At 34.6% G+C, this 14550-nt stretch overlaps 1 protein-coding gene across 1 annotated transcript in view; it reads left to right on the top strand.

Moving 5' to 3' along the window:
* GNAI1 (G protein subunit alpha i1) overlaps positions 1-14550 on the top strand; it is a 102143-nt gene that overhangs the window by 64889 nt on the left and 22704 nt on the right. The window contains exons 2-3 of the mRNA XM_033088812.1: positions 7068-7110; positions 7202-7343. Coding sequence (XP_032944703.1) covers positions 7068-7110; positions 7202-7343 — 185 coding nt within the window. The remainder of the gene's footprint in view (positions 1-7067; positions 7111-7201; positions 7344-14550) is intronic.

Genomic DNA, 14550 nt, shown 5'->3' with positions numbered 1-14550 from the left:
GTCCCTGAGACCATTGTCATAATAATACAATGATATTGTTTGCCTTTTCTGTTGTTGTTCGCTCTGATTGTACCCAAGTAATAATGGGTCAAACTGCTGAGTCAAGTCAGCAGCACCCAATTGTACTAGTAGTCATTGTATTTGCTGCTATGCACTTGTGATAAAAAACGCAGAAGTCGTCAGTCGTTATTTTTATTAAATCTGGATCTCTAGGTACACAATTCTTCAATATTCTGTGTGACCAAATGGGAAATACATCCAAAATACTTCTGTGTATCCCGAAGCGTGTTGGTTAGCTTGAAGAAAAGCTGTGGTGTGATTGAGTTGTGAATTGAACTAGTTGTTCTTTCCTGGAATTCCATTTTTACGTGAAAGAATGATAAATTATGGTTAGTTCAAGTTGGGGATTTGACAGAGTTAGTCTGTCACTTTAAGGAAAACAGCTAACAGTATTTGTTGCCAATAATAAAATTTGAGCTTTTGCTCATACACACAGAAATTTGAAGTTTAGAAAACTTGTCTCTAACACTAGGGCTCGACATCTTCCCAAGACCTAAAGCGACTTCTGATGAAATTATGGATAATATTAAAAGGCAAGTTTTTTGTGTATTTAAATTATATGAATATTCAATTCTATAGCAATCAGTGAACTAATTTCTAGATCAGACATGGGTTAAGGATCCATTCCAAGTAAAAGACCATTTGATTTTAAAGTATCAAAGTATAAAAGGTTAATATAAAATGCATTATAACCAAATTTTTAGCTAGTCTTTTAAAATTTTTTTATAGAATTAAAGAAGACTATCCACAGTTATCTGAAAATACTATTGAAACGCTCTTGCTTCCCTAACTACATAATTATGTTAAAATGGATTTATTCATATATTTCAACCAAAGTAATACATTGCACCATATTAAATGCAGAAGTACATATGAGAATCCAGCTTTCTTTTAATATTCTATTTGTAGAAATGTAAAACAATGTTACTTATCTCACTTTTTGGGGAGAGGAGGAAAATATAATTATTTCATAAAAGTGATACATTTTTTATAGCTAGCCAACACCTAAGTGAGTAATTATTCTGATCACTAATCAAGAAAAACAGTAGTTGACCTTCTACCTCAATCTGTGGCTTGCATCAGAATCCCTTGGAGGGATTGTTAGAGCACAGATTGCTGGGTCCTACTCCCAGTGTTTCTGATTCAGTAAATTCTGGATGGGGCCTGAGAATATTTTAAGTGTTGCTGCTATTCCTGGTCTTCAGATCATACTTTGAGAACCACTGTTCATTTTCTTTGGATTTATTGGACAAACCTTGAGCTGCCATTTGGGGGAAGAAAAAAAAAAGATTAAGTACAGGTTTAGGGACAGTGGCTGGAAGTGTCTGTCGTTGCCAGAAATTTAGGAATTAATTATAAATTGAGCAAAACAGCATGAAAGAACTGTTCAATGTCTAAGGCTGTACTTACAAGCTAACAAGTTAATCTATCAAAGTTTCATGGAGGCTGGCAGAAGAGGTGAGATTCCTGGTTCAGAAAGAAAAAGAACTTGATTACAGTTGCAGTTGCTAGAGTATCAGCATTTATGGTGATTTACCAAGCCCTACTACCCTAAGGGAGCCAGGTGATGGCTACACAAGCAGTGGATTATGTTGCAACAGAGGAACTCTGAACTTAAGGATTCCCCAGTTTTTTTCCATAATGTGCAGTAAGCCTGCTTGACCTTTGTCTCACAGGATACATTATCTTGAATATACTGGACAGTAAACAGACCTGCCCTCTGCTCCAACGGGAGACATTGTCTGTCTTCTAAGACTGTTCTCTGTATAAACATCCTTGAAAAAGATGGTTGAGAACAAAGGCAGTCAGTGCCTTTGCTCACACATGTTCAGAAATGTGAAAGAGCCCTATGGAGAACTAACTGTAGGTCGATATAGGAAAAGTTGACAAAGTTTGTGTATGTTAATTAGTTACTAGTCATTAATTGTAACTAGCTGAGCAAAAAAACATGAGAACAAATGGACTTGAGTTTTAGGCAAAGCAATGTATGGTTGGTTCCCTTATGAAGGAGAACATTGTCCCCCTGTGTGGTTCTAAATTATTTTCATAAATGTATATAACTGTCATTGGGAACATCATTTCCTTATGTGTATAAGACGTATATGAACTTTAAAACAGAACAATTTTATAAATTTATATATATATATACTTAAAAAGTAAAAATACTAATTTAGTATGATAAATAATGATACATTAGCCACAATAAATTGCACTTGCAGAATGATCTTTTTGGATCAAGCATACCTCCTCTACAGTGTGCTATATAATGTCTAATTTTCCCAATCTTTTCTCTAAAGTTCTGTAACTTTATCTTTTGTAAAGCATACAGTAATTATCATTTGACCTTCTCTTAGTCTAAATGCATCATTAACCTCCTTTGTTTTTCCCTCATTAGCTCAAGATAATTAAAGTAATACTACTTGGCACAGGGTTAGTCCAAACTCTTTTTGGATCCATGTCACAGAAAGCAAACTCACACCTGCCTCTCATAGCTTGGACATCAAGCTGAAATTGTCTTCAAGTATGACTAGAGTGATATTATTTATTTCCTGCTTTGCCCAGGTTAGTCCTGGTTTATGCTTGTGCCTCCTTTAAGTCTCAGAAGTATTCCTATTCGGATGGCAAATTGTAAATGTTCTCCCTAAGTAGGACTTCACCTAAATGCTCAAGGGGTGTCCTAAGGATTCTCTAAGCCTGGCTTTCTCAGTCTCTCAGGGCTGCTTCCCTCTTTTGGCCCCTCTTTCAGTGGTGTCTTCCATGATATTATCATGGAAAGTGGCTTCTGTGGGACAGCTTTCACGTCATCCTTTCAGTGCTGTGATTTTTCTTCATAGCGTTCACATAAAAGGCCAGATTTCATCGGTGCCTAGATCTCATTCTTTTGGCGCGGGAGGCGGGTGGAACACTGTATCCAAAGTGATTATTTTGTAAATATATATATATTGTTTTTTATATATATATATATATATATATATATATATATATAGTTTTTGTTTTGTTTTGTTTGTTTTTAACATACTAGTTTGTAGAATGTTTTGTTCAATGATATTTACATTTCAAAGAAATGGCTCCCAGGTCCTCTAGAAAGACATCCTGGGTCATAAATCTGAACAAAAAAGGCCTATTTAAAATTAAATAGTTTCCAAAAATGTGGAACACACATACATTTCAAAGAGAGTGAGAAAATACATACAATTATAATTTTTCTAAAATGCTCTAAGAAAAAGGGGAGGGAAATCTTTTCCTTTCAACAGGGATAATTAAGCCTCTTATTTTTAATTTATATTTGCCCTTACACTCTCTTTATTTGCTTCTGTCTTAAATATAAAGACCTTGATCTTGTTAATCTTAAAGTAGCTCTACCGTAATCTAAAGTGACTATAAATGCACTTGTAATTGGTTTTATTCCAATTTAAATTGTAATTTAGTTTTATTCAATGTAAAAAGTTTAAACTGTTAAATTCTACATAAAAAGTAGGATTTCTTAAATATAGAGTAGTAGTGTCAGGAATTTAGCGTAAGATAACTTGACTAAATCAGCGTTTTAATAGCTGCTGAGCAGCCTGTGAATTTGGGCAGTTTACAGCCCTGAAGCCAGGCATTAAATGGTATAAACAGCAAATTGGAAAAAGAATCTTCTTGGAGGAAAAAAGTGTATTTCCTGAAATCATAAGTTTTCTTTTTTTTAGTTTTAAACTTGGCCAGCAGTTAAAATTTGAAATTTCCTATACTGTCTCTCAACAAAATCAGGAGCAGGTACGATTTGATTATCATTTTTATAATGGTAACTTGCATAATTATTTTCAAGGAAGTAGAACCTAGCCGAGGATTACTTTACTTTTTTAGTATCCACCCCTTGTCTGAACATAATGAAATTTCCATTTCCAGGTCCATGAGACCTCCAACTGCATACAAGTGCTCGCTCCCTGTTATTGTGGAATTCTCCTTTGCCCTTCCACCTTCTGTGTGGTGCCTTCTCATCAGATGCTGAGCTCCACTTCATACATCTGTTGGGCTAAATATTTGCTCTCAGAGATGCAATTTTCTAACAGCCTCTTCCTCCTTAGAGAGAAGGCTGAGGGGACCCCCTCAGTGACCCCACCCTTGTCTACATAGTTAAGGGCCTACCATGACCACACTCCACGCGTTCTTGGCTCTCTGGGAGTTATACTGCCCTAAAGTCTCACTCATTTCACAGTGACCAGCTTGTTGACAATTACTGTACAGGCCACTGAGTCACTGACCAGCCTGGCCTTGTGACCAAGCAGTGGTCACGTACTTTGATCTTTCCAGACCAATACATGTTATATATTCTTTTTTCTTCTTGAAAGAGGGTGTTCCTACCATTTTAATCCCGCTTCTGAATATAGGGGAAAAGCTGTAGCTGCCTAGCTGAGTACTGTAAGGAAAATGAACCCTTCCCTGCCCCTCCACTAACTTTGAGGTTTTTGTTTTGTTTTTTTTTAGTAACTGCTTCCTGCCAGTCACTCAAACATGACTGTGCTGACTTGATTTGTAGAGAACACCCTTTAACTCTTCCCTGTACACCTATGTGGAAAGAATACCGGTATTTAGAATGTTGGAACCATAACCGTGCAACATTCGTAATTTTTCTATTAGGACTGTCTACATGGAAGTGAGAATTGAAAACCAATTACATAAGTTGCTAAACTTTGAAAGATTTCTTTTTTGCAACATTTCTCCCTCTACGATATGTATTCCTCAGAGTATCTTGTGACTAGCAAGAAATCAGATAGAAATTCAATTAGTAAGAAAGCCTTCCCCACTCTTTAACGTTAAACAGATTTCAGGATTTTTTGATCCACGAGCCATTGACGAGATGCTCATTGCAAAGTAACTAAGTGTCCCGTGCCACCAGTTATTTTAAGAGAGATGAAGTGAATTAGAATTTAAAGTTAATGTCTAACATCGGTAAAAAACTTTGTCATTAAGATTTTAAAATTCTTACCTGTGTATACATAGTTTAACTGGTAAGAATGATATTCATGATTTCTGATTTTTGCCCTTGTATGGCTCTCAGACCTTAAACTAGCTTGTATCGTGTGAGCCTTTCTCTGGGCCTTTGAGTTGTTTTACTAGTAGAATGGACCATGGGTGGCTGTTCATTGACTCTCACTGTGCCTCTGAGTGTGGATGCTGGGATTTAGAATGCCCCATCTTCACAGCAGGCTGCTGCAGACCCAGTCTGCAGTGCTCTAGAAACGCAGGGGTTCTCGAAGATAGCCCTGCTGGATGCTGCCCAGGGTGTGTTACTTGGGTGGACCTCTGGAATCAGAGGAATGTGTGAGCCATAATGCCTACAGTTAGGCTTTTCACAAAGCCAAGTGTGCTGTTGTTGATTAACAAATAATGGGTTGTTTATCTTGGAATTGCTTTTATTGGCAGACACCCTGAAAGATTCAAAGGCTGTCTGTAAATGAAGAATGTCCTCATTGTTTATTCAATTCCTTTTCTACTTAACGTGCCGATGTCTGGGGAAATTTTCTTTAATATCAAGTCACAAGTAAAATTTAAGCATTATCCCCTCTCCCGCACCCCCATTTTCAAATAGGACATTTAGCTATGACCTGTTCTCAGATGCGCCTGATGATTTGGATGTGTGTAGCTAGAGGAGGAAAGGTGCAAAGGGACTGAAGCTCAGAAGTTTGCCATCTAATCGTATCAGTCATAAATAGCTTAAATAAATTCAAGTACATTTCTGGTTGGTTGACTGTGTGTCTGTTGCAAGTTAACTTCTGAGAATTCAAGTAGAAATGTGCAAAGTCAGAGGCAACAAGGATCATGTGGGCTGTGGGTCAGGAAATGTTGATGGAGATAAGTGATGGTTGATGGAGGATCACCAGGGTGGCAAGAGGAAGTAGAGCAAATTACATTTTTTCAAGGGAAACGGTATGTGAAGATTTGTGGGGTGATCAGCAGTTAGGTGTTCTTGGAACTGTAAGTTCACTAATGCTGGGAGCATAAAGTACTGTAGGAATGGCACTGGGAAAATGGGAAGATGGGCCCAGATAATAAAAGTCCTGAGCCCTGTCAAAGAGCAATAAATACATCCATGATAAATAGCTCTGGCCAAAGACAATGTGAAGCCAAATGTCAAATCTTGCTTGTTTCATGTCCTGTACACAGATGTTCTCAGTATCTGCCAAGTAGCAGGAGCCAGACGAATAATTGATCAAATTTATGTAAAGATAGTAGCTGTTGTTAAGTGTGAAAGATCAAAGGGCTCTACTTTGTAAAAGGCCATTTCATTAGTGATATTTTCATGTTACGATGGCATAATGTGAGAAGACCCTGTCTATGTAGAGAGTGAAGGAGAGCTTTGAGAACGGATTTATGTCACTTGGATGACAGGGAAGCTAGAAAAACATTAGAAAAACATAAGGGGAGATCTTTCTGTCCTGCATACCATTGCTCCTGGTGCTAGCAGATCATGTTGCCTATGTGTCAGTTTAATAATGGTGAGTGAACATGCATTACAGGAGATGTGGCTATTTTAACAAATAATATTTTTAAATTATTTTTATGTGTCTTGTCACTACTGCCATCAACTTTACAAGAGGGAAATGTTAAATTATGATAACTGGCCAAACAGTTAACGCATCTTCCAGTCGGGAGCAAAATATTGAGTAAAACTAATTTATAGTGTTTCAAGTTACAGAATATTGATATTTTTAATGTTTTGGAGAATATACACAAACAGCAATGAAAGCATTTTTTCAGTTGAGTTTTATTTATTGGATTTAAGTATTATGAAGTAATAAACAGATGGAACTTATATTTGAGAATTTTTCTATGTTTGGAAGACAAAAAAGATAGTTTGTGTTTGGAAGACAAAAAAGATAGTTTTGATATAAAACAAAATTCAACGTAAGAGAGAGAAATAAAGTGTGTGTGTGTGTGTGTGTGTGTGTGTGGTGGGAGTTGGATATACATGTAATGAAGTTAGCAATCCTTTATTATATACTATTTTGCTTTTTTTTTTTTAGGTGCTGGTGAATCTGGGAAAAGTACAATTGTGAAACAAATGAAGTAAGTAGATTTAGGACATTAAATTTGTTCTTTAAGTGTATCCTTCCATAAAAGGAAGTAAGTGTTCTCTTTCTCCTTTTTGTCTCGGTAGAATTATTCACGAAGCTGGTTATTCGGAAGAGGAATGTAAACAGTACAAAGCAGTCGTCTACAGTAACACCATTCAGTCCATTATCGCCATCATTAGGGCCATGGGGAGGTTGAAGATCGACTTCGGTGACTCAGCTCGGGCGGTAAGTTACTGAATTCTTGGGAGCAGCCTGATGAGTAAAAAAGAATGACTTGCCTGATCATACCATGCTACATGACATAGATATATCAGCTATCTCAGGACCATTTTATAAAATGACTGAAAAAGATAGTGAATGAAGTGAGTCAGAAGCTTTAGAAGTGAGTGAAATCATACACAGGATTGTGTAATCTTCTCTTTATAGCTAGAATACTTTGCTTATCCATCAGATGATTTGGACAACTCAATAACTATTGCAATATTTTCTATATAATATGTGCTATTGGTGTCCGCCCTGTCCCCATGCCAATTTTTAGTCAGTACTACTGAGTTTAGTAAACTGCCTTACATTAACACGCTTCAAAATTTTTTGTAATTTGGAATGCTAAAAAGCGGACTAAAAAGCAGTCTCATTTCATAATGAGAACAGAATAAAAGTTTGCACGTCTTTAGAATAGAAACATGTTGGCTATTCAGAAACACAGATCAGAATTTCAGTCCTAAAGGGACAAGAACCTTAGGAGACAAGCTAGTTCTACCTTCTATTTTACCAGCTTCTTAGCCAAGAAGCTGGAACCCAGGAGATTCCGTGATCGAAAGGTTGCCGCTCAGTTAGTGGGAACCAGGGTTTCCTTATGTGGCCCAATAACTTGCTCGAGGTTTTGATTGGAAGCAGCCCTGGCCTAGTCCATGTGACACTTCTTTTTTTCACCCAGCTTCTGTTTGCTTGCTTAATCTGTGTAAGTTTTATTTTTTGTGTGTAGTTTTTTCTTCATTGATTCTGTGTTTAATAACTAATGTAAAACTTGACCTTCCCAGAAACCTTTAACCGAATCTCCCACTTACTTTTTATTCTTTTTATACTCAGTAGATTTTTTATTTCTACTATTACTACTTTTTTATAATTCCTTTGTATTTTTATGTATTTAATGTGTGTGTGTGTGCTGCCTCTTTACTAATACTGTGAAGAGTTTTGTCTAGAAACTGTAACTTTTCCTTTTTGTCACCTTAGTATTTGCTTGATTTTTTTTTTTTTTTTTAACATGGAGCCTCAATTCATGTTTATTAATCAGGTTAAAAAAAAATGAATGAAGGCCACATTAGAAAATCTACATTGGAGAAATCTAAAATAAACCCGGTTTATTTTTTGTAAGTTACTCTAACATTTCTTTATAAGTTACTGGGCTATATTAATTTGCTTAAGCTTTTCCTTTTAAACAAGAGTTTAAAAGCTTAATATAATGAGTTCAAGTTTTCAAGTAGATTTCAAGATCATTTCTAATAATTCATAACATTTTTTTTAAATTGTCATTTCTGAAACAAGATTTCATCATATCCAGACATCTTTTGCCTATCTACCATCCATTCAGTTTGTAACTTACTCACTTATAATTTATTCATTCAACAAATGCTTTGTGAGCTCTTAAGTCTTATACAGAAGGGAACCACCCTTAGATAAAAGAGAAAGATTTGATATAAATTGTGCTTTACACCAATTCCAATTATGGTAATTTAAACCTTTTATCAAATTCACATACAGTATTCCGCATTCATATCCTATATGTAATTAGAGAAAAAGGTTTTGTAGCCTCCATTTTAGGAGGTAATGAAGGGTACAAGCAGATTTTTATGAATTATTTTTTCTTTTTCATATTCCTCAAGGAATTTTGCCACCTTTTGCTTTTTTATAAACATAATTTGGACTTAGTTTCAGGACTGACAGGGAACAACTGCCCTCACTATAATCTTTTACTGTTTTCAGACTCTCTAGCTGTATGTACCCTAGTAATCAGCCTATTACTTCTGTTTGCTTTAGCCATTGTTACTAATTCCTTCATGCAAAAGTTTTTATGCTCCCACATTGGTTTTGATCAGTCTACTCTGTGGCTTGGGTTGCTTTGCCTCTACATAAGCTTTACAATACTAGGAGGCTCTTGGAATTGTGCTAAAGAATACAAAGATGAATTAAACATGCCTGGACATGAGGAAGGGCCATTGGAGCTTGTAATGAAACGTGTAAGAATTTTCTAGACAAAAACAAGGAAAAAGCATTCTACGAGTAAGAAACAATTATAATCAAAGGGTGATTTCTGTTTCTTAAGTACCAATTCCTGGATGTATTTTCCTTGAGTTGAAGGGTAACCAGATATTTAATTTTGATAAGTACCTCAGATTTGCTTTTCAGAAGAAAAGTGATGCGAATAATTTTTCTAGCAACTGTGCACCAGTGTCTACGAGAATCTCACCAAAGTAGATGTTAACATTTTAATTTTTAATATCTCACAAGTGAAAAATATTCTTTTTTTTCTGTTTTAGTTTTTTATTTTCCTGATTTGTAATGAATTGGAGAATGTTATCTTTTTGTATTTTTGTGAACTCCTTAGTATATTTCACTCAATTCTGTTAAATTACTTGTCCTGTTCACAGTGTGTCTCTTTAAATATTAGGGATGTTCTTATATTTTGCAAATATTTTTGCTTAATATAGTTCCTTTATTTTTTGAAATAGTATTTTTCTAGTTACCGAACTCTGACTTTTGTGTTTGTCTTGTTAGAAAGACATCTTCAACTTACAATTATTTTTTAAACTACTCTTATTTTTCTAGAATGTTTATAGTTTTATTTATTTAGATTTATATCTTTACCCACCTGGAAGTGTTATTTGTGTCTCTTGAATTGTTGCCTTGAATTGATTTAAACTACTTTTCTCCTTCAAGTCTCACCATGCTCCTGAATAATGGCCACTATTCTGTTCCTTTAATTTTGTAATTGATTCCATTAGTTTATGTCTCTCTGCCAGATTTTCCAGATTGCTTTTGAGGAAGGTTGTATCAATTTACCTTCCTAGCAGCAGTTTATGAGAGGGCCTTTTTTTAGCACTCTGGGTAGCCAAAACTTAGGAGTCTTACATTTAAAAAATACTGACTTAATTTATTAGTAAATTTTATTTTAATTTGCATTTTCAGTTTTAGTGCAATTGTACAGTTTTTCATCTTTATTGACTATATTTTTGTTTCTCTATGTTGGTGGGCTGTTTTATCCCTTATTCATTTACCTGTTGGAGTCTTGCTGTATCCATTATCTGTTTGCTTGTTTTTATGTACATACGAGTATGTAGTAACATGTTGTCCAGTTATATAAATGTTCTCTCACATTTTGTTGCCTTTAATCATTGGTTTCCATTTTTAAATCTTACTCCATTATGTCTTCCATTATGTTTAAACTTAGAAAATCTTCTCTCAACCAGAGATTTACCAAATATTCGTGCCATTTTAAAAGTATTTAAGGGGAGTGAATTTTAACATTGTTTCTTGTGTTTGTTCTTTAATCCCTTTGAAACTTATTTATTTTATATGCGTGGAGTAATAATCTACATTATTTGTTTCCTCTTCAGAGGGCTATCTAATTGTTTATTAGTGTTTTTTGAAATACATCTTTTTCTACTAATTTACCTTGCCACCTTTATATAATAAGTTCAGACTTAAGATCTTTTTCCTGTTGATCTGCATTCATACCAGTCTGTTCTACATATTGCAGGCTTTTAATATCTGATTATTTTAGCCCTCCTTATCCAGTATTCTTTTTAAAAATGTTCCTATTTATTTCTACTTGTCATTTTTTGAGACATTGGTTTTGTATTCTGGTTTATGTTTGAAAACTAAAATGACATTATAGGATTATATTGTTTTTGATTCCGAGAAATATTTTGATTGATGTATGTGGCAAAGTGATATTAACCTTCATTTGGAATATAATATGTTCCTCCAGAACAGTATTTTTCTATTTCCCTCAAGTCATGTATTGATTGTTCCATGTTTCTGTATCGCTTTTGACAACAGGTTCTATTGTCCATACAAAAAACACTTAAACATTTTTTATTTTATTAACTTGAAAATGAAAGTATATACATTTATAAGATTCATAAGTATATGCATAAAGGTTATATTTGAGTCACGCATGTATCACTATTGCCTTTCTTGACATAGTAAAGCTCATGCTCACTGCAATTTAGTCGAAATTTTTGCTGTCTGCAATTTAGTTAAAATTAGATTATTTTGTTATTAGGCTTTTTCCTCCTTTTAAAAAGCAGAGCTATGGGAAAAGGAAAGATGACTTCCTGTTTCCTTGCCTCAGTCACTTTTATTTTGATTACATTTGTGTTTTTAGAGAAAAATATTTTACATTTATGTATTTCTTATTCAGAGCAGTTCTTTAACGTTTGGGATTGGCAGGCCCCATGAGCCATGGGACAGAGGACTCCACCAAAGTTCTCAGGGTTTCTTTAAGGGTACACTAACTTTGATGAAAGCAGTGTAGCTGTCTTAAATTTATACGAGGGGTTATATGCTCTAGAAATGTTTTTGATTAAATATATAAATAGTTCTCATATGTGGTGTTCAGTATTGTTGGCTAATGTTATTAATAAAATAATTGAGCTAAACCATTGAAACCAAAGATCTCTATACATACATACATCAGCCATGACATCAATATCATCCCTTGGGCCAAAAATTCATAGGTGTCTCTAGTTTTAAGACTCTTTTATGACATTTTTTAGTCTCTGTTGTAAAAGGGCTTTCTGGTTTACTATTTAAGCTCTTAATCTCATTCATAAATCTGTCTGCTATCTCCCAGTAAATAATAATAATTGTAGCCTGTACTTAACTGCAATCTCTCACTTGTCCTCCCTTTTATTTAGATGGCTTTAATTGTTAAAAAATGTTCTTATGGAAATGAAGTTGGATATCTTTTGCCCTAAGAATTCTCCTTTTTCTGTTCTGTTCCTTAACACAAAGTCTGCTTTTTCTTTACTTTTATGACAGGAAACAGCGATCATGGCCCCACAAAGTCTTCTCTTTCCCATAGTGGCCAAACGCTTTTGAATTCTCATAAAGTGGTGACAGCTTCAAATAGAATGTGCTGTCACTAAATAAATAGAGTATGTCAAGTGTTCCTTGACCATCAGTGGGAAAAGAGGCCATATTATGTGTCTCTTGACACCTTAGCATTTTTATCTCCTTTCAGAGTTCTCAAAGCACATAGTTATATGAACTGAAGCTTACATTCTTTAAACCATTTAGATCTTAGTAATTTGAAAACATATTAACTTGGCTACATCCAAGGATTTTCCTTGCTACTCACAAGTAATTGCCTGGCAAATAACATTCCTTTCTTTGTAACATCACAAGTGTTCCTGTAAACTGGTTTACTAACTTGTAGCCCTTCTGACTAAACTCCAGTGTTTTTTCAGTAATCCCTATTCTTTTTCTACCCTGTGTCATACTGTTTTGGCACACTCATGTTTATCTTTCTAAATGTTCTTAAGTAACATAATTTTAGGATCATTGTCTTCATTCTGCAATTTTTAAATTTATCCTGTCTGAGGCAGTGGTTACTAATTGTTGACTGACAAATATGTGTGATTGGGTGACTAGTTAGCTGGGGAACTTTACATAAGATGCTTAACTTCTTTGTGCCTTGGATTCTTTTTATACAAAACCAAAAATTAGGGAGAATAATTTCTAAAATAACTTCCTGCTTTAATGTATTACCTTAATGCTCATCTGTAGACATCTGAATGTCCTGCTAATGACATGGAAATAAATATTCCAATTAGTTTTTCAAGAGAAAGAGACTATTTTACATTTCGTGAAGAGGAGACATTTTTGAATGTCATAGAGAGTACAGTTTATAAATACAGCTTCCAAAGTTTCTCATGTCTTTTCTTCAGGCTTCTTCCTAGAAAATGTGAAGACAGTGTGATCTTATGACCCATACCAGAGGATATTAGTCTTTTCTATCAAGAACTTTTATTGCAATTGAACAAATATAATGAAAGCTCATTTGAAAACTCACTGAGTGAAAAGTATTTTTAATGGATGGAGAAAGTCATGTTTGATGTTGTTTAATAAAAAGGACCAAATTTAGAAATTTTTCATGTATAGGTAATTATTTGGAAAAGTGAATATTTACTGGAATTAGGTAAATGGTACTAAGAATGACTTGAAACCATATTATGTTGGGATTTATTAAGGATATTGTACATGTGTTATTTGCTTGCATGCAATTCTCATGTGACTTCCTAAAAAGGGGAACATATGTTCTCATGCTGGGAGACTTAATTATTCTTCAGATGGTTTCATCTGAAAAGAAAATGTCTTACAAATTGGCAGCAGAATGAATTTATATTGTTAGCTTCTACCCTCTGCTAGCCTGTCACTGAATGCTTCTCTTCTGTATACCTTATCCTATGTGTGCCATCGCTTTATAAGCATCTACAATACGTTGGGAAAATGCCCCTTGAGAAAAATTAGGGATTATCCACCCAGTTTACAAAGCTACAAGGGTCAGGCTAAATAAAGAGAATCTCTGTGAAGACAGCAACCTCGTATCTCCCATGTTTTTGACTGTGTTATTACCCATAGACTAGAGTTGTGTTATCCAGGACTGTAGCTGCTACTCACATATAGCCATTGGGTATCTGAAATGTGTCTTGTCTGAATTGAGATGTGTTGTCTGTATACAATAAATACCAGATTTCAAAGATTAAATATGTATGAAAAAGAAATAATAATGAAATGTCTCATTAATTATTTTGCATTGATAACATGTTGAAATGGTATTTTATGTGTATAGGCTAAATAAAATATGTCAAATTAAATTCACCTTTTCACATTTTGAAATGTGGCTATTAGAAAATTTAGAATTTCATCAGGGGCTCATGTTACATTTCTTTTGGACAGCACTGACTTAGAGTGGTTGATGACCTGTGAATCAGAGCTGTAAATATCTGTAGCCTATAAAGTTAAGGAAAATTTAATTAACTTTATCTACAGTATTACTTAAATGTTTTAGCATGCTTCCTTCTAAATGCATCATGATTATTTCTATTCCAAAGCCGTGCTTGTTTTGTTTCCTATACCTGCATTAACAAACACTTGCCTCTACCTCCTGGCCCATTGATTTTAATGTACAGTCTCCACCCTTATCCGTGGGGAATATGTTCCAAGACCCCCAGTGGATACTTGAAATCAAGGATAATATCAAACTTTATATACTATATTTTTTCTTATACATCCATACCTAGGATAAAGTTTAACTTACAAATTAGGCACAGTTAGAGCTTAATACCAGTAATTAATAATAGCACAGAACAATTATAATAAAAGTTATGTGAATGTGGTCTCTCTCTCTCTCTCTCTCACTCTCTCA

This window comes from Rhinolophus ferrumequinum, chromosome 20 (assembly GCF_004115265.2).
Source record: "Rhinolophus ferrumequinum isolate MPI-CBG mRhiFer1 chromosome 20, mRhiFer1_v1.p, whole genome shotgun sequence".
Classification (NCBI taxonomy): Eukaryota; Metazoa; Chordata; class Mammalia; order Chiroptera; family Rhinolophidae; genus Rhinolophus; species Rhinolophus ferrumequinum.
Note: the sequence above shows the minus strand (reverse complement) of the source record. Positions and strands in the feature narration are given on the sequence as shown.